This window comes from Anolis sagrei, chromosome 2 (genome assembly GCF_037176765.1).
Source record: "Anolis sagrei isolate rAnoSag1 chromosome 2, rAnoSag1.mat, whole genome shotgun sequence".
NCBI lineage: Eukaryota > Metazoa > Chordata > Lepidosauria > Squamata > Dactyloidae > Anolis > Anolis sagrei.
Window position 1 is genome coordinate 144,732,128 of NC_090022.1, and position 19,477 is coordinate 144,751,604.

Below are 19,477 nucleotides of genomic sequence, written 5' to 3' on the forward strand. Positions count from 1 at the left end.
CTTTGGGAGCAAATGAACCTAACACATTCTGATAGAGAGTTTATTCACTCTCCAGTTATTAATTCTTGGTTTCAGTCTACAAATGTTACATTAATTTTGATGTTTCTGCAATGTTATGTGACTGGTACATTATGTGTGTGTGTGTGTGTATAATTATTTATTGTGTCTTTAGTCTACTTTGAGCAAGAAAGTGGCCTATATGTAATTCGGGTTTTTAGACCTAATGCCACAGATCGACTGAATTAATGGAGCTTACATAGTTGATGACATACTATGTTCCCAATTATTCAGTAGGATTGGCTCCAGTTTAACAACTGGATTTAGGCCAAGGTAAATAAAATTTAGCTGCCATATTTAATCTGCATCATGCCTTGTCTACAAAAGCAGAATAAAATGGTTACCTTTGTCCTTAATGCAGATACATCTTAATACAACACTTAACTCTAGATTTTTATATCTATTATTCTATATCAATTTCCATGCTAATTTCAGCATCCCAAGGGAGCAGCAGGATATAGAAATAATTATTTCATCTTAACTACTCTGAGGCCTATGTCCTTAACATTCGTATTAAAACTCTTGTGCTTAAATCACGTCTCTCGCAATCTCTTCGTCCATCAGCCTCTCTCCTGATCCTCTCCATAAGACCTATGTCCAGCACTCCATTTCCATGGATGAATACAAAAGTAAAAGCTGCTGCAAAGTGATCAATTTCTCCAATTGCAAATTCAGCATATTCAGACTCATTGGCAAGTTGATGCAACCTACAGATACAAAAACAAGCTGACTATATTAAAACAAGTCATCTCTTGTGTAGAAGCTCTTGGAAACCAACAACTATCAACAAAAATGAAGCTAAGATCACTCCTGGGATTTAGTGCAGGAGTTAGTGAAATTATTGTTCCATAAGATTACTACAATAGGTGGCCAATGACAGAAGATTAATGCAAAACGTAGGTGTTCTAGAATCAGTATTTGCAACAACAGAATTACAAGTATGGTGCAAAAGAAAAACAGCTGCTGGTAGGTGGGTAGAGGGTTGAAAAGAAGAAAGGGTTGAGCACACAGACATTGCTGTGTCTACAAATGACAGCCTTCCAAGTCTACAATCCTGTGTGTGGACTTCCCATGAGAAATCATTTGTTTACTATACGCAAAGGAACCTTGTAGCACCTTAGGGATTAAGAACAAAGTTAGTAGGATAAGCATTCGTAGAATAGATGCTCAGATGTACCTGAATAAGCAGAAGAGTCTATGAAAACTTATGCTACACACTTTGTTCTCTAAATTAGTCACTGTTACTGAAAATTAGACCCCAAAATTATGAATTACAAGAGGTGGCTCCATTGAGACATACAGCGCAGCTGCGTTGCTTTCTTTCTTTTTTTTTTCTTTTCTTCTTCTTCTTCTTTTTTTTTTTTTTTTTTTTGCGCCCTGTAATAACTACTTTTAAATTCCCTTGGAATAATGCTTCACTCCACCTTGAACTTCAGGAAACAATTCCCCAAATTACCATAATCCTTTCACACTGAATTGGAATACTTGGAGGAAATATACAATATACTTTTATCAAAGCCCCTGGGTCCTCTTTCCTGTTTCACTTGATATGATCAGGTTATCTTGGAAATGCTTCCTCTCCTATGGCACCAAACCAGAACCAGCCTTGCAACATCCACTGAGACAGCATCATCATAAGCTCCCATTGTTTATCTGGACTAACCCACCCCATTTAATCAACTGGAGCTAGAATATTCAGCCCATTATCTTTTGCCACACCACATTCCTTTCCAATCAAGTCCCTGTCATGGACGGATCGATAAATAGACAAAAATTTTCAAAATAATCCAATGACAATTTATTAAAGTTTCCCGCCACAGCAAAGACCACCCAGTGATGTTGTCAGACAGAACCCTGGACCACTCAGGGAATGGATCCTAGCCACACATTTTCTGAGCCAATCAGGAGCCAGCGTGGTAGACTTGAACAAATGTCAAAATACAATAAATATGCTATGTATTTGCAATACAAGTATCTCAGTACTTTGAAGAACTCTGCTAACATCATCTCCAGTCAGTGAGAATAAAACATCTGATTTTGCCTTCAACTTGTCTGTGTCTAATCTGGCTTTCTGGAAGCTTGATACTCCAGGCCCTGAACCCACAATTTTAGCAGCGTTGAAATCACACAACACTAAGGTAGTACAAAATCCCTTTGCATACTGATATTCTAGTTTAACGTGTCTCTGAATGGTTGGTTACAGCCTGTGAACAGAATCCACGAATACATAACCCTTCGGTCTAATCTAGCTGTTCTGTCCTTAAATTTTTAACCAGTTAATGCAGAACATATTCAGCAAACTGTGTGTCATCACTTGCAAATATGGGACATAAATGGCTGTAAGTCACAGAACTAGGATATAGTAGGAAGGAGCAAGGAGATTGGAATTAAGGAATTCTGTTTGTCTTTAAAATCATCACCATAAATTTAGGCCCTAGGATTCAACAAATAATTCTGGTTTCAAACACAGTAGATAAAACAAGTAGCAATTAATTGTGCCAAAAGTAATATTTTAAAAAGAAGTTTACAGAAATAATATATGTAGGTTACAAAACCTCATATCTTTAACTTAACTCTTTTAACTAAGACACATTAACTTTTTAATAACTCTTAGGTCCAATAAAGTACAATTTTAGTATTATCTGATCAATACTGACACTGTTCCTGATAACTAAACTGCTATGTTTCCGTGATGATTTATTTGGAGAAGCATGCCATAAAAACTATGGCTGAATGACTGCTGCCCCCTACAGTCTGCACAGACAACAAAAGTAACCTCTCTGAAACTCATCCACAAAGTAGGCAACTCCTCCAGCTATCCACACCTGTAGGTGCATGACAAGCATTTTGAAAAAAAAAAATCACACTATACACCATTTTGGGAAATCATCAATATCAAGCATCAGAATTGTATTTAGGCCTCTGGGAAAGAAGCATCAACTCTTCTCCCAAGCATGCGGTGACATCAAGTGATCTTAATTCCAACATTAAGCATGCATACATACTACACAGGAAAGGTACCAAGTTATCTGCACAGACTCTCATCTATTTAAGGAAAGCGGAGGTGCAGCACAGGAAGTTCATCACTACCAGGAATCAGGTACATTGAACAAAGATATCTGAAACACCCCACCCACACACACATGCACATCTAGATAAAGTATTCAGAATGACTAACGTCCTCTTCAGCATACCCTATAAACTACTTCAGATTCGGGGGATTTCTTATGCAGTAATGGAAAGTTCATGCAAGTATGAAAAAGTAGCTAATCACTGCCAGTATATTTACTATCTTCAATGTTTTAAGAGGAATTTCACTGTTTTTTTCCTCATATATATGTTACAGAGCCAAGCTATTCTCCTGCCAGACAGATTATGTGCATTTTTCTAGATATTCCGACTGAAACAAGGACCATCTTAGAATGTCCATGGTTTAGAGATGTAAGGACTAGAATTCCATTTATCTAGTGGGTCTGCTGAATCCATGGGATTCCTGGACCTCTCACAAATACAAATAAAGCAGATGATCACATCACATATTACTAAATGTCTATGTATGTGCAGACACTTCAATGCATCCATGTTCACGTCACCACGTATACCATTTAACAACCTGTAGTCAGTGGAAATCATGGATTTGGAGCCTGCAAATCCAGACAGTTAATTATATAAATCAGTCAGTTGAAAATAGACATAGTCAATCAAGGGTTAGGTATCCACTCTATCAAACAGATGTACTCATAATGTATTCACATGTTTCTGTTTGCCTTTTGTAGACATATGAGACTGTTTCTATGCAAATAGGCATTTATCAACTCATGAGAGGTGGGCTTTTGGAGATCTGTGATTGGGATTTTGGGATGGGTATGGAGTTTTAACGCATTTAAATATTTTAATATGTAATGTTTAATGACAACACAAATGATTTGTTTTTAAATGTGTATATCTATATTTAAATGCATTTACACTGTTTTAATTTTTATTGTGTCATATTTATTGTTCTCCATCTTGAGTCTCTATAGGGGGAGACAGACAGGTGAGGTAAAAAAATAAATTAAGTAAATAAATCTAGGAAGCAGCTCACATATGAACAAATTACATAACAAATGAAACACAAACACATACAATGCCTAAATCATTGAACAGCCTGTTTTATTAAGGAGTTACCCCACCAAGATCTATGTTGCCAGCATGGTTGAGGGTCCCAGCTTCAAATAAATAAATCCATACAAGAAACTGAACTGCACAAATTTGTAACACAAAAATATACAACAACACAATTCATTTAAAATAAAAAATAACACTGCATGATTTACAGGAGAGCATAATGATCAGCTTCTGAATTGCAATAATCCCATTCATGACGTTCAAATAAATAAATTAGGAATTGCCATCTATCTACTTTCCGAAACATCCAGCTGTCCAGTTTCTAATAATGTTACATACTATTCAATGTTCTCAAACACAAAGCCTACAGAGTATCTTTTGAATCTTGGATCGTTTTCAGGAAGAAATCCAATTTAGAAGTAATATTTCTGCTCCAGTGTTGAGAACAAACATAAGCACAACAAGTGTTAATAAAAAGAGGGATCTTGCATACACCCTGAATATGATACAAACCTATACTAAATATAAAACTATTTCTAAAAATAACATCTAAATATGAGGAAAAGTCAATACTGATTAATAAAACAGTTAGAATACTACATCCCATTCACACTACGCAATTATAGCACTCTGTTCTACTGTAACTGCTATGGCAACATCCTATGGAAACTCAGGGTTTGTAGTTGGATCAGAGGGACTGGAGTTCACTGGCTGGGGATTCCAAAGGCCCCTCCCTGAACAGCAAAGCCCAAAATTCCCTAGGATGGAACTATGGCAGTTAAATTGGAAAGAAAGAGCCACAAAGAAAAAGAACAGAAGAGAAAGGAAGAAAGAGAAAGGAAAGGAATAAAGTAAGAGAAAGGGAGAAAGAAAGGGAGAAAAAGGAAAGAAAGTAAAGAGAAAGGGAGAAGGTGTATGAGCGACAGGGAGGGAGGAAGGAAAGAAAGAGCCACAAAGAAAATGTAAACCTGGGAAATACTGGTAATGTTATAATTACATAGTGGGAATAAGTCCCAGTCCAGAAATTATTTTTTGGGAAATATTTTTGGATGATTAAATTCTGAATGCTTGAAATGAATGCCTTGTAATTACACAACATCTCTGTCCCTGAAAGATATTTAAATAAAAAACCAACAAAATGCTACTATGTAAGAAATCTGTTGAGTTGTGTATTCTTAATAACATTCCAATACTATAATTGTAACCTATGGTTCAATATCTGGTTTGCACTACATTTAGGCAATGTGGTTCTTAGCACTTTTTGTGTCTATGCTTACCAGTCTTGTTGATATTCCAGTCCTGAACATTTGTCAGTCAACAGCATCATCAAACTGCCCATCCACCAGCACAGCCTCTATGTGTTTCAAAGTCAGTGGTGCTACATGGTGCAAGCTGGGGTCATACAAAAGATGCCCTTGAACTGAATACGATGCTGTTTGATCCTTAACCAAGAAATCTCCACAGTGAATAAAATCTTCAAAATCTAAAGAGATAATTAGGATGTGATTTTAAGTAAACATGGTGTTCCATTACTTTTACATATCTAGTTGGCTATAATTCTAGGCATTTATGCTAAGGAATAAGGTCATAATTTTTAGCAAATTGTTTGTATTCTCTACTATTAAATAAGCAGAAATACAATTTTTCTTTGTTAACAAGTTGTGTGAGCAATCTGACAGGCATTTCTCATGTCCCATTGTGATTAGAAAGCTAAATACATATTCAGTATTAATTCTCACAAAATATATCACTTCACACTTATTTCGAAATTCAGTTTCCACAATCTTTGTCTAGATAAGCAAAATGACATATCAAGAATAGATCCGTCATTGATAATTAAAAATGAAATCTGGATCTCATTCAGTGCTAAATAAAATAACACATTTACACATCTTTCCATCAATACTAAATCATGTTAAAAATTAATAGTATCCCAGCTTGCTCCTTTAATTTAAAAAAAAAAGACTAGCTTCAGGACTAGATTAGGCACTAGTATGCAATTCTTCTCTCTTCTGCATAGTGTATGTATTGTTATCATATAGGTATGCATATGAGAAAGAAATTAAAATTCAGGTAATACCTGCAAGTTCTTTAAAAAGAACAATTATTCCCTTATGGATTACAATAGTTCTGGGAATACATATAGAATAATCATGTGACATTTCTGTTAAAATAATTACTAAAAAAATTATCTTCTGTTTTTAACCAGGCAAGCAGGAAATGAAGAAACAATAAAACTTTTTAAAACCTAAAAGGAAAACAGGTCTGGCAGGAAACATGACTAAACTCCTTCCCCAAAGTATCCCCAAAATATTCCAAACAGGTATAATAGACACAGTTACCAGGTATAAGTATTATAAAACAGAAAATTTCTCTGTTTAGGACATGCAGGATACCTATGAGGTGTTTCATGCAAGTAGGAAAGATATTGTTACTTTCCAATTTGAAAGCTAGAAGCAAATGAATTATTCACAGATGGCCCTCACAATAACTTATTAAAATGAAAAGAACAGTGAAGACCCTGTAATAAGATGCCTTGATTTACGTTTTAACCCCGAAGAACCAGTGAGGACTTTAAAGTAGGAATGCATAAAAAATCACAGTGTACCAAGTTAGTGCTACAATCATAAACTGTGGAAAAGGAAGGATGACTAAAAATGCAGATTACTTACAGATCACCTAACTCACCCACACATCTCTCTTACGCTTGTGGGAAAATATGCAAGGAAAGCCAGAGACATTTTTGTGCAAGGAAAGAGAGCAATACAAAAAACTAAATAAAGCACTTCTTGATTTAGCTTGCATTTCTATGCCAATGGCCTTAATGGCTGGAAAAACAAACAATCACAGGAAACAATGATAATGCAAGATTTTATAAGATACCTCTTTATGCACTATTACAGCTGTTTTCTAGAGACAGGCAAAAACGTGTTCAAAACATAGCTCAGGAATAACTGAACTACAGAAATACTGGGATAAATTCAGAACACAACTGTTCTCAATTCAGCATCCCATATTGCTTCAATTCTTTTTTGATGTACAAAATTTAAAGGGAGATAGCTGTGAAAGTCTGTTGCAATGCAAACAACTAAGAGTTTTGTGGCACCTTAAAACAGTTTGCAGTCCATGAACGCTTGTATGTCAAATAAAACTCATTGGTCTTTAAAGTAGCACAAACTCTTGATGTTGTAATTTTTAATACTGGTTTTTAAAAGGACCACAATATCACTTGTACTATTAGGTTTTTCTACTGTATAAACTTCTAGATATACCAGAAATACTCTAGTATTAATGGAGTTTGGCGTCACTTTAAATTGTCATGGCTCAATGCTCTGTAATCCTGGGAGTTGTAGTTTGGAGGCACCAGCACTTTTTGTCATATAAAGCAAAAGATCTTATAAAACTACAACTCCCATAGCCTTGATTAGTGATGGTTGAAGTGGTGTCAAACAGCATTAATTCTACAGTGAAGATGCACCTTATATCAGAGATCGGAAACCAACAGAAGCAATAGTGGTAATTTCCTTTTTTGGTGAATTAAAAGGTCAACGTTAAGATTTTTCTCAAATACAGACACCTTGCAGAAATACTTGCACTGGTTTCAAGGATGAAATCCCCTTTTCACAATGCACTCTACCCAGTCACATGACTTTCTATCATTATTTGTTTTTGTTTTTTTAATTCCAGGATCTACCTACCGTAAGGATTGTTTCCGTTTTCAGTGTCTGCCAACTCTGAATCCCAGTCCTCTTTCTCATGCTGGAGTGTAACTTTCATCTCAGGAGAAGTTGTACTGGTGATGGGCCCACTGCTATCTTCACCACCCGATTCCCAACACTCTTCACTGTCTGTCTCCAAATCTTCAAAGGATTCTGCATCACTATAAGTGTCTGTTGCCTTCTCTCCTACCCTTCCCATCAGACCTAGAAACACTGAAAGAACATTTCCTTTAAATTCTAGGGGAGGTGAATTCCTATTGTTATCAAACAAGCCATGAAACTACAACAGAGGCCAGGCTACCTCTATGCAGATACCCTCACTGGGTGACTTTGCAGCTTCATGGCTACTCAATGCTAATCAAGCTTGCTAATTGCATCGTTCACACTTGCTTTAAACAGACACGGATTCTTTCTCCCACCCTGGACATTCCACAGAATACACTCCACTTGCTTCACAGAACTTCTGAAGATGCCAGCAGCAGATGCAGGTGGAACTTTAGGGAACACAGTCATACAGTCTGAAAAATTCACAGCAACCCAGTGATTCCAGCCATGAAACACTTCAACAACACATGTTCATATATGTTTCATTGTTACATAAGAGTTATTAAAGCTGTTGTGATTACTTTATTTTGCAAATGAACACACAAAACACAAGTTATAACAAATCAGTGGTCAAGTCCACTGTCAGGTCTTGATAGTGGACTTGACCAAGCACGTATTGACAAGTGAGAGTGTCATCCATTGTCAGGAAATCCAGCATGCACTAGCAGAAATATGTGTGCAATGACTTGTTTACAACACAACACTATAAATAGGTGACATGTATGAAATCTAATTTAGTTTCTAAATTGTGTGAAAAGCAGTTAATAGTGCAAGTGCAGTACCGGGAAGTGTTTTAAAAAATTAATTAATGCTGACAAAAATAGAGATGAACATTAATACATTGATAGCAGCACACCAAGTTCATTCTTCTCATTTAGGGTTATTTTAATGATATTTGTAATTTTTATTTTAATATTACCCTTCATTATCTGAATATTAATATTATCATGTGCTATATTTAGTCTTTACCCACAATAACATCTTTCTTTACCATGTTGTAGGATGTAGGTAGAAACACAGCTACATAAAAGGATGTTATCATGGCATCTTTCTGTTTATTCACTTTAAACAAGGTTGATTTGAAGGGGGATGCCGAGTAATTTTTTTCTGTAAAGGGGGCAGTAGGCCAAATGATTTTGGGAATTTCTGATTTCAGAGCTTCAACAACCACAATCTCTTACCATTTTCCTATCCCCAGGACTTAACACATATAGCAAGGAGCCCCCGGTGGTGCAGTGGGTTAAACCCCTGTGTTGGCAGGACTGAAGCCCAATCACCTCCCTAAGCTTTAAGCATTGCTAAGCGATTCGAATCCGGGGAGAGTGAGTTGAGCTCCCTCTGTCAGCTCCAGCTCCCCATTTGGGGACATGAGAGAAGTCTCCCACAAGGATGGTAAAACATCAAAACATTTGGGCGTCCCCTGGGCAACGTCCTTGCAGACGGCCAATCGCTCACACCAGAAGCGACTTGCAGTTTCTCAAGTTGCTCCTAATATGAAAAAAAACCACATATAGCTCCTTAATTTAGTAAGGCTTGCTTTCTACACCCACCATGTGGACTGCTGATTTATCCCGGTATGCCATATATAGCTACATCCTGAACAACAAAAAGCAGGTGCTACATTCAGGCAGTGTACCAGCTGTGCTCTGATCTTAAACCCCATCACAGGGGCCTTTAAGTATCAATATATCTGCTTCTGAGAGCTGCCCCTCTTACACCATAATGATCAAAAGAACACATTTACTTTCGTGTGTAGAAGACAACTAGAAAACCAGTATTCACAAATTTTCTGTTCTTTAAATCATCACTGAAGACTCCAGATATATTAAATGCATTATGCTTTTTCTGGCTATAAAAATTAATAAAAAGGTAAAGGTTTTCCCCTAACATTAAGTCCAGCTGTGTCCAACTCTGGGGGTTGGTGGTCATCTCCATTTCTAAGCCAAAGAGCAGGTGTTGTCCATAGACACCTCCAAGGTCATGTGGCTGGCATGACTGCATGGAGCGCCGTAAATTTAATATTACAACATAAAGAACCATTTTACTTTAAACAAGGCCAATTGTCCACCTAAACAAACACACTCTCTTGGCTCTTCTCTTTCCCAGCCTTGCTATCCAAGGCCTATTTCAGGGTCTGTACTTGGAAGAGAAACATACAGTGCTATACATGTTTCTTCCAAGAAAATGGAAATATCTTGTGCAGTAAACTGAAGTTGTACCTCTCACATCATTCCCCACCACCAACCCCTTTGAAATACCTTTCCTAGGCTTCCAGCCGAAAATCTTCGCCACTTCTATTTCCTTCTGAACAGCAAAAGCAGATCCATCAACCTTTATTTGCAGAACAGAAATGCTGGTGTAAGTCAAATTATTATATAATGTAAGAATTCTGATAGGTACTAAATAATCCTATACTTGTTTTACCTCTGCAAAATTGTTTATTATGTTCTATATTTTATATTTCTGTTATCAAAATATGTGTTACCATTCTGTGCATCTATTCTATGTGAATATGAAACATTATAACATGAAACGTTGTTAGTTGCTGATTATTTGCAACATCTGCTTAGAAATCCTCTTGTAGGCCACAGAAAACCTATCCTAACATCTATCACAGGCAATTGTCTTTTTTCTTTGCCAGATATACATTTTTATATTTATTCCACAATCTGAAGGAATCTGATCAAACTAAGGTGTGACCAAATGCATTTGTCTGTGCACATAAGCACACAACACTGTCCTTAAATTGTCCAAATTTAACTGTCCAGTTCACAATGATAACACTTTTCAATACACTGGAAAAGTTTCTTAACTCTAGCTCAGCATTTCTCAACCAGGGGTCTGGACCCCTCGGGGGGGGGGGGGTTGTAAGGGGGTGTCAGAGGGGTTGTCAAAGACCACCAGAAAACACAGTATTTTCTGTTGGTCATAAGGGTTCTGTGTAGGAAGTTTGGCCCAATTCTGTTGTTGGTGGGGTTCAGAATGCTCTTTGATTGTAGGTGAGCCATAAATCCCAGCAACTACAACTCCCAAATGTCAAGGTCTACTGTTTCAAACTCCATCACTGTTCACTTCTAGGCATACTGAGTACTCATGCCAAGTTTTATCCATATTGTTTGAATCCACACTGCTCTCTGAATGTAGGTGAACTACAACTAAAAAACTCAAGGTCAACATCCACCAAACACTTCCAGTGTTTTCTGTTGGCCATGGGTGTTCTGTGTGACAAGTTTAGTTCAATTCCATCGTTGGTGGAGTTCAGAATGCTCTTTGCTTGTAGGTGAACTATAAATCCCAACAACTACAACTTCCAAATGACAAAATCAATCCCTCCCCTTCACCAACCCCACCAGTATTCAAATTTGGGTGTATCGGGTATTTATGCCAAATTTAGTCCAATGAATGAAAATACATCCTGCATATCTGATTTTACATTACGATTCATAACAGTAGCAAAATTACTGTTATGAAGTAGTAACGAAAATAATTTTATAGTTGGGGTCATCACATGAGAAACTGTCTTAAGGGGTTGCGGCATTAGGAAGGTTGAGAAACACTGCTCCAGTTTCTTCATATTATATAAATATTTTAATTAGGATTTCCACAGACAGAAAATCTTATTTCTTGGGCCTAAATCCTGCTAGGATTTAGGATTAATCCCACTGAATCAATGGAACTTATGTATTGACTTACCAAGTTTCCATTGATTTAGTGCAGTGGTTTCCAACCTTTGGGCCTCCAAAGGTTGGACTTTAACTCCCAGAAATCCCAGCCTGCTTACCAGCTGTTAGGAAATGTGGGAACTGAAGTCAAAAACACCTGGAGGCCCAAAGGTTGGAAACCACTGATTTAGTGAGTCCATGTTATGATGCTAACATGATCAAAATGCTAATCACCACCTATGGAGATCCCATCTCATATATTCACACTTTTCCAAGTGTAGTGTTGCTACCAAGATCTACAGCTGTCTCTGTTTATATGGATCTTATTTTAGGCTCTTCATTCAACTTTACTTTTACACTGGAGCAAGCACAGTATAGCCATGCTTATCTTAAAAAACAAATATAATTTTATTGAATGTTACTTAAGATGTTACATAGACGTCACCTTTACTCTCCACTACACAAACATTTGTAAACTTCTGGGTTTTTCTTCCTTTCCTAATATGCTGAAACACTATCCTAATGCAGTGTTTTTCTCTCTAGAAATCAGATCCTTGTCTTAATCCTAAACATTATAATCTTGCATAATTCAAAAGTCCCACCTACTACCATTATCTTATTGTCACCATCCTAACTCTCCAAAGCCATGACTCAATATTCAAATACAGTCATTCTTTCATATATGTGCTTTTGACTTTAGAAGATTTGTTTATTCATGGATTGATTTAAATTTTCTCTCCGGGATTCTCTGAGCCCTCTAATGTGTCAAGGATAAACTTCCTCCAATCAAGCAGGAGAATCTTGAGATTTCCAGACATAACATCTTTCTAGGAATCTCAAGTTCCTTCCATTAACTTCTATGATGACCCTCCAGTAGAAACTGACCATAGTGTCATGCTGAAAGACCTACAAATTCTTAGACAGGAAAAAATAGTAATTTATGTGTGTTTTTCCTTTCATATAGTTGCTCTACTCTGGTCCCAGGACTCACAATATCATTTTAGTATTGTTATCAATTGTTATTTGATACTGGAACGGTCTGGACCATGCTTTTGGATCATGTGATTTAATGTTCATATTAATATGTTTTTAATTCCTTGTTTAAATATAATTACGTTTTATGATTTAATTGATAGCTTTATGTTACTGTTGTTTATGTTAGGTTTTTATGTTTTGTAAGGCATTAAATTATGCCGTGAATATGTTGGAAACTGCTTTTGAGTTCCCCCTGGGGTGAGAAAAGCAGTATATAAACAAAGTCAATAAATAAATAGTATGGCCGTGTTCTAGACGCATTCTCTCCTGACGTTTCACCTGCATCTATGGCAGGCATCCTCAGAGATTGTGAGGTCACAACCTCTGAGGATGCCTGCCATAGATGCAGGTGAAATGTCAGGAGAGAATGCCTCCAGGACATGGCCATACAGTCCAAAAAACCTACAACAATCCATTGGAGGAACTCCCTGGCACAGGACCTGGAGAAGTAGGAAGAAGACGTCAGAATTCAAAAGACCACAGTGATGTTGTTTCTTCAACCTCTGAGGATGCCTGCCATAGATGCAGGCAAAATGTCAGGAGAGAATGCTTCTAGAACATGGCTATATAGTGCAAAAAACTTACAACAACCCAGTGGTTCCAGCCATGGAAGCCTTCAACAATAAATAAAAATATCTTAATTCAATTACACCTCTTCATAAGAGTTTTCCACCTCACTTCTATATCAAAGTAAACCTTTGAGACAATAAATGTTTCTCCTAAAAACAAGCAAGGAGTATTTAGAAAGCTGTTCTGTCAACTTATGACAACCATATACATTTTACAGGGTTTCCTAGGTCATGGAAGACTCAGAGGCAGTTTTCCTAGTTCCTTCCTCTAAAACAGGGGTCCTCAAACTAAGGCCCAAGGGCCGGATACGGCCCTCCAAGGTCATTTACCCGGCCCTCGCTCAGGGCAAACCTAACTCTGAAACGACTTGAAAGCACACAACAACAACAATCCTATCTCATCAGCCAAAAACAGGTCCCATAGAAATACTAATAAGTTTATATTTGTTAATATTGTTCTTAATTTTAATTATTGTATTGTTCAAGGAGCTCCACTGGCTGCCGTTTATTTTCTGAACCCAATTTAACATGCAGGTGCTTACCTACAAAGCCCTGAACGGTTTGGGGCCATCCTATCTGCGTGACCGCATTTCCGTTTACAAACCCACGCGTTCACTGCGTTCATCTGGAGAGGCCCTGCTAGTGATCCCGCCTGTGTCGCAAGTGCGTTTGGTGGGGACACGACAGTGCCTTTTCTGTGGTGGCCCCCCGACTCTGGAACACCCTCCCCAAAGATCTTAGACAGGCCCCTACATTGGCGGTCTTTAGAAAGAACTTGAAGACCTGGCTGTTCCGATGTGCCTTCCCAAAATAGGAAATCTCCAATACCAAGTCCCAGAAGCACTTTATTAGAACTAAGATTGCCGCACACTGCACTTACCCTATAATCCTTATATACCACCTGTCACATCAGCACTTTTAATTCTGTACCCATTACTCTGGCCCGGCCCAGTTTTATTGTGTTTTGGTGTATTGTTTATTGTTTAATATTGCTTTAATTGTTTTTAATTTGCTTTAGGTTTTGTATTGTTATGCTGTGTATCGAGGCCTTGGCCTTTGTAAAGTTAATAATAAAGTTAATAATAAATAAAGTTAATAATAAATAATAATAAAGTGTTTTTTGCACTACAAATAAGATCTGTGCAGTGTGCATAGGAATTCATTCATGTTTTTTTTCTAATTATAATCCGGCCCTCCAACAGTTTGAGGGACTGTGACCTGGCCCTCTGTTTAAAAAGTTTGTGGACCCCTGCTCTAAAATATAGCATAAAAGATAAACATGTGCACTTTGTGTTTTATGAGGGAGGTAATAAAGGCAGCCTATTCTGAAGTGTAACTTCATTCCAGAACTGCCGTGGCTGAATGCCTGGGACCCTGGGATTTATAGTTCCACAAGGCCTTCTGTGCCTCGCCAGTGGCCCTACTACAAGGGCAACCTCCAGGATTCCACACCTCTGGGCAGTTAAAGGGAAGTCAAACTATACTAACTCTACAGCAGGCATGGGCAAACTAGGGCCCTCCAGGCTGAGGGGGAAAGGGCTGTTAGGAATTGTGGGAGTTGAAGTACAAAACACCTGGAGGGCCCAAATTTGCCCATGCCTGCTCCACAGTGTGTTAAAGCCTCAGTTTTGGGCTTCTCTCCTCTCCCTCAGGAGAGGCCTGGAGGTCCCTCACTCTCTCTCCTTCCACCCAGGGCCTCTTTCCTCACCCTTTGCTCCAGGGGACCTCGCTGCTCGGCCCCCTCCATCCTGCTGCTCAAACTCTGCCGCACAAACACACACACACTTCCTTCCCAACACAAGACGACGACCTATTTATCTGAGGGGAAGAGCAACTCCCTCAACAAAGGGGGGGGGGTCACGTGGTCCGCTCTATCAGCACGCGGAAAGGTGAGGGAGGGGATTGACTGGAGGGAACCACCGAATAGAGAAGGAGCGCCGCGCGCCGTTGGGATCCTCGCGCATGCGCCTTGCCTCCACTTCCCTCAGGCCTCTTCTCTTGCCTTACCCACAGGTGTTTTCGCCTTCATCTCCCAGAAATCCTCACAGCTGGTAAACTGGCTGGGATTTCTGGGAGTTGTAGGCCAAAACACCTGAGGACCCACAGGTTGAGAACAACTTGTTCAAGGGAAGGAGGCTGTCTTTGCCATCCTCTCAGGCCCCATCCACACTGCCTTATCATTCAGTTTCTGAATCCACATGATCTGCTTTGAATTCAAGTATATTATTATAATATTTATTTATATCCCTCTTTTTCTCTCCATACAGAGGCTCAAAGCGGCTCACAACTAAAAGCAGTTCAGTCCAACTTCAAATATACAAATATTAAAGCAGTATGAAACAACATTCATATTCAAACAATCCAGGTTATAAACCATAAAAGCACATAAAAACGCATCACAAAAGCACAGCACCCGCTGAATTGAAGGTTTTAGCCTGCTGTCTTAAGGACTGTAGGGAAGTGGCCATTCTGGCTTCCCTGGGAATAATAATAATAATAATAATAATAACCACATTTCCGTATATGAACCCACACGATCTCTTCGTTCATCTGGAGAGGCCCTGCTCACGATCCCACCTGCATCGCAAGCGCAATTGGTGGGAATGAGGGACAGGGCCTTCTTGGTGGTGGCCCCACAACTCTGGAACTCCCTCCCCAAGGACATCAGGCATGCCCCAACATTGGCAGTCTTCAGGAGGAGCTTGAAAACATTGATATTCCAGTGTGCCTTCCCAGATTAAGGAATCCCAAGCAATATGTCCCAAATGCACTTTACGAGAGAGTTAGAATTGTCTGCACACCCACTTACCCCCCAAAATATCCATCCTTTTTTACCTTGTCATGCCCAGCATTTTAAAAAAAATTTAACCTTTACATTAGCCCTGCCAGGTTTTTAAATTGCGTCGTGATATTGTGTTATTGTTTTTGCTTTGCTATGAGTTATTTATTGCTGTATTGTATTGTTGTGGTTGTGTCTTTTTCTGATGTATTTTGGGCTCAGCCTCTTGTAAGCCGCACCGAGTCCTGCGGGAGATGGTAGTGGGGTATAAATAAAGGTTTATTATTATTCCCTGGGAAAAAGAAGGGAGTTCCAAAGTCGAGGGGCAGCGGCCACTGAGAAGGAAGGCCTGTTCTTTCATTCCCACCAAACAAGCTCGAAATGGAGGTGAGACACAGGTAAGAGCCTCTCCTGAAGACCTCAGGGCCCGGGCAGGTTCCTACAAGGGGATGCAGTGGACCAAATTGCCTGGACCTGAACCGTCTAGGCCAGTGATGAGCAACCTTTTTTGCTGAGTGTGTCAAAATTTGCCCCCAAAAAATGTATGTGCTGTCACACCCAGATCCTATAAAATTAAAACTAAGATGTGCTTCTCTCTTTGTCTGGGCGGACCGCAGGGGTCTTTCTTTAGAAGCTCAAAAATTCTCAGCAACTGAGGCCATTTCAGGTTTGGAACATCAAAACAGAATATTTATTTCTCAAAGTCCTTGCAGACTTGGCACAGCTGGTCAAAGTTACAAACAAAACAGTCAATTAGTGAAACCATAGAGATGTTCTTTCTTTCTTTTTTCCTCTAGTCGCTGAGTTGCCTTCCTCCAAATGGTAGAAAAAATCCTGAGATCTTTTTACCCCAACCCTGAGCTACTATCTTTTAGAAAGTGTAGGCCTTCCCTATTCCAGCCCAAGGTTAGTTTTGGAGATGAAGCAAACAGTGTTCAATAACTATCTCAATAGTCCTTTATACTAAATAGCTTGAAATCTCAATTAAGACTCAATTGTCTTTTTTAATAACTCAATTAAGACTCAATTCTTTCCTTTACTCAATTGTACTTACAATGATTTTTTTCAGAGCTCTCTGACTGGTCTTACAGCACATCTGAGGCTTTTCTCTAAAACTGAAGGAGGCAGGGGAGGTTCCAAAATGGAGATCTCAAGCCCAGGAAAAAAAGGCGGACTCCTAACCCAAAGAGATACTTTCTACACCAATAGCTGCAAAAAGGCCTGCAGGCTGGCTTTCCAGCCTCTGATGCTGTTAACTTTCAGGGTGCAGCTGAAATTGTAGCAACCGTGGGGAAATGCAAAAGAATGCTAACCCATGCAGCTAAAAGGCAATGTAAACCATGCTCCAAGAAGACGGAACAACGTAGCTTGGGTGGGGTGTCACTTTGAGGGGGGAAAAACTTAATTTTGTGATATTTATAGTTTAAATAATAAAAAGTATAATTATAATATACAATTTTTAATAAACCAAAAACTAATTGTTTAACTTACCTGCTTAGTGTAAATTAAGATGGCTGCCACTGTTCCTAATGGTGGGAAATGGCACCCATAGCACAGACCCTTACCTCCCAGCTTCCCCCTCACTTATTTCTGGCTTCCCAGAACAGTAGATTGGATGATGGTTGCTGTGGTTATGTGGTTGCTAGTAATGGCGATCACAGGGCCCCCAAAGATGCATCCCCGCGGCATTCTGCTACGCCGGCTGGAAGTGAGGTCAAATATCCCCTAACGGCCTAACCAGAAGTCCCAGAACTAAACGCTTTGTGGCAGAGTGCTGTTATTTTGGCCTACAGACCTCCGGCACAGTGTGTCTACACTACAGCAAATGTTTCATCCTTGGCTACTGCACTCGTCCATGCAGGAGCCAAGGATGAAACGTCCTTGGCATGTGACTCCGTGCTTCTCTATATGCGGCTGCGTGTCATCAGAAATGGTTACGCATTTCAGTACTGGCACGCATGTCATAGGTTCGCCATCACGGGTCTAGGCTTTAAAGGTCATAACCAGCACTTTGAATTGTGCTTGGAAACAGACTGGCTGCCAGTGGAGATGATGCAACGCTGGTTGTCCGCTCCCTCCAGCCAGCTCCAGTGAGCAACCTGGCTGCAGCTCTTTGGACCAGCTGAAGTTTCCGAGCACTCTTCAGAGGCAGCCCCACATAGAATACATTACAGTAATCCAGGTAGGATGTAACTAAGGCATGTACCACCATGGCCAGATCTGGCTTCCCAAGGAACAGGCACAGTTGGCACACCATTTTTAATTGTGCAAAAGCCCTCCTGGTTGCTGCCAACACCTGGGACTCCAGGTTCAGCTCCAAGTCCAAGATGACCCCCAAACTGTAGACGTGTGTCTTTAGGAGTGTGTCCTCAGGATAGGGAGGACCCCTATTCCCTGATTTGCCTTCCCACAGACCAGGAGTACCTCTGTCTTGTCTGAATTAAACTTCAGTTTGTTTCCCCTCATTCAGGCCATTACGGATGACAGACACAAGTTTAAGGTTATGACAGCTTCCTTAGCTTTAGGTGGAAAGGAGTAGTAGAGTTGGGTGTCATCTGCATATAGATGACACCAAGCTCCAAAACTCCAGATGACCTCTCCCAGCAGTTTCATATATATGTTGAACAGCATGGGGGACAAAACAGTACCCCGAGGAACCCCACAGGACATGTATTTTTTTTTTTTTACACAAATAATGAGGACGGAGCTGTCTCGTGATCAGATGTTGACTGAAATGCCTGAAAAGGACAGCATCCAATATCTGACCTGCAGTGTTTGTAGTTCTGTGAGTCTTAACAAATAAGATCATATGGCTGTATTTTGCATCAAATAATCATTCCTTGACTCACAAATGCTTGTGTTGACAAGATTTACCACTTTTTCCATAAAATGCAATGAAATTGAAGATCAACATTTCAGGCCCCCTGGATAATATTATTAGGGCCTGCTTGATTGAAAACATACTAATTACTGTATCATTTTCTTTGTAATTTAAAAATAAATCTGTTCCAAATAGATATCATCCCTTCAGCGAAACCTGTGAATGTGTAACAACCTTGTTGTGGACTGTATTTTAAGTGAATTGATCTAACACACCAACATTTTGAGAATTTGATTTAATTGTCTTGCAAAACTATGTTTAGTGAGGAATTGTGGGACTTGAAGTCCAAAACATCTGGAGGGCCTAAGTTTGCCCATGCCTGGTCTAGTGCCTAAAATCTTGAGTCTTGTTGGTCCGCAGCCACAAATGGGACTTAGGAGTCAGGGTCCATGGTGAAACTCTGCTTTAATGTATTTCCACACACTATTTATCATGTCAGGAATAGCTATGAGGAATCAAGTTTTTCATATTGCATCTTCAGGATAGTGATGATTTTTTCCCCTCCTGCACCAGCCTCATTGCCAAATGATATAATTAGTGGGGGGGGGGGGGGGGCAGATCCC

General features: G+C 39.3%; 1 protein-coding gene across 1 annotated transcript; it reads right to left on the reverse strand.

The window, feature by feature from the left end:
- Positions 1–4,208: 4,208 nt before the first annotated feature.
- On the reverse strand, positions 4,209–15,077 carry COPRS (coordinator of PRMT5 and differentiation stimulator). The gene is made up of 4 exons (XM_060760936.2): positions 14,963–15,077; positions 10,247–10,319; positions 7,863–8,096; positions 4,209–5,647 (listed from the first exon to the last, which is right to left on the reverse strand). The coding sequence occupies exons 1-4, from the start codon at positions 14,999–15,001 to the stop codon at positions 5,475–5,477; spliced, it is 519 nt and encodes a 172-aa protein (XP_060616919.2). The 5' UTR covers positions 15,002–15,077; the 3' UTR covers positions 4,209–5,474.
- Positions 15,078–19,477: the final 4,400 nt, after the last annotated feature.

Coding starts and splice junctions, on each gene's coding strand:
- COPRS (XM_060760936.2), bottom strand. CDS start 15,001: ATGGAGGGGGCCGAGCAGCGAGGTCCCCTGGAGCAAAGG. Junction 10,320..14,962: donor GAGGTCCCCTGGAGCAAAGG/GTGAGGAAAGAG, acceptor CTGCAAATAAAG/GTTGATGGATCTGCTTTTGC. Junction 8,097..10,246: donor CGGCTGGAAGCCTAGGAAAG/GTATTTCAAAGG, acceptor ATGTTCTTTCAG/TGTTTCTAGGTCTGATGGGA.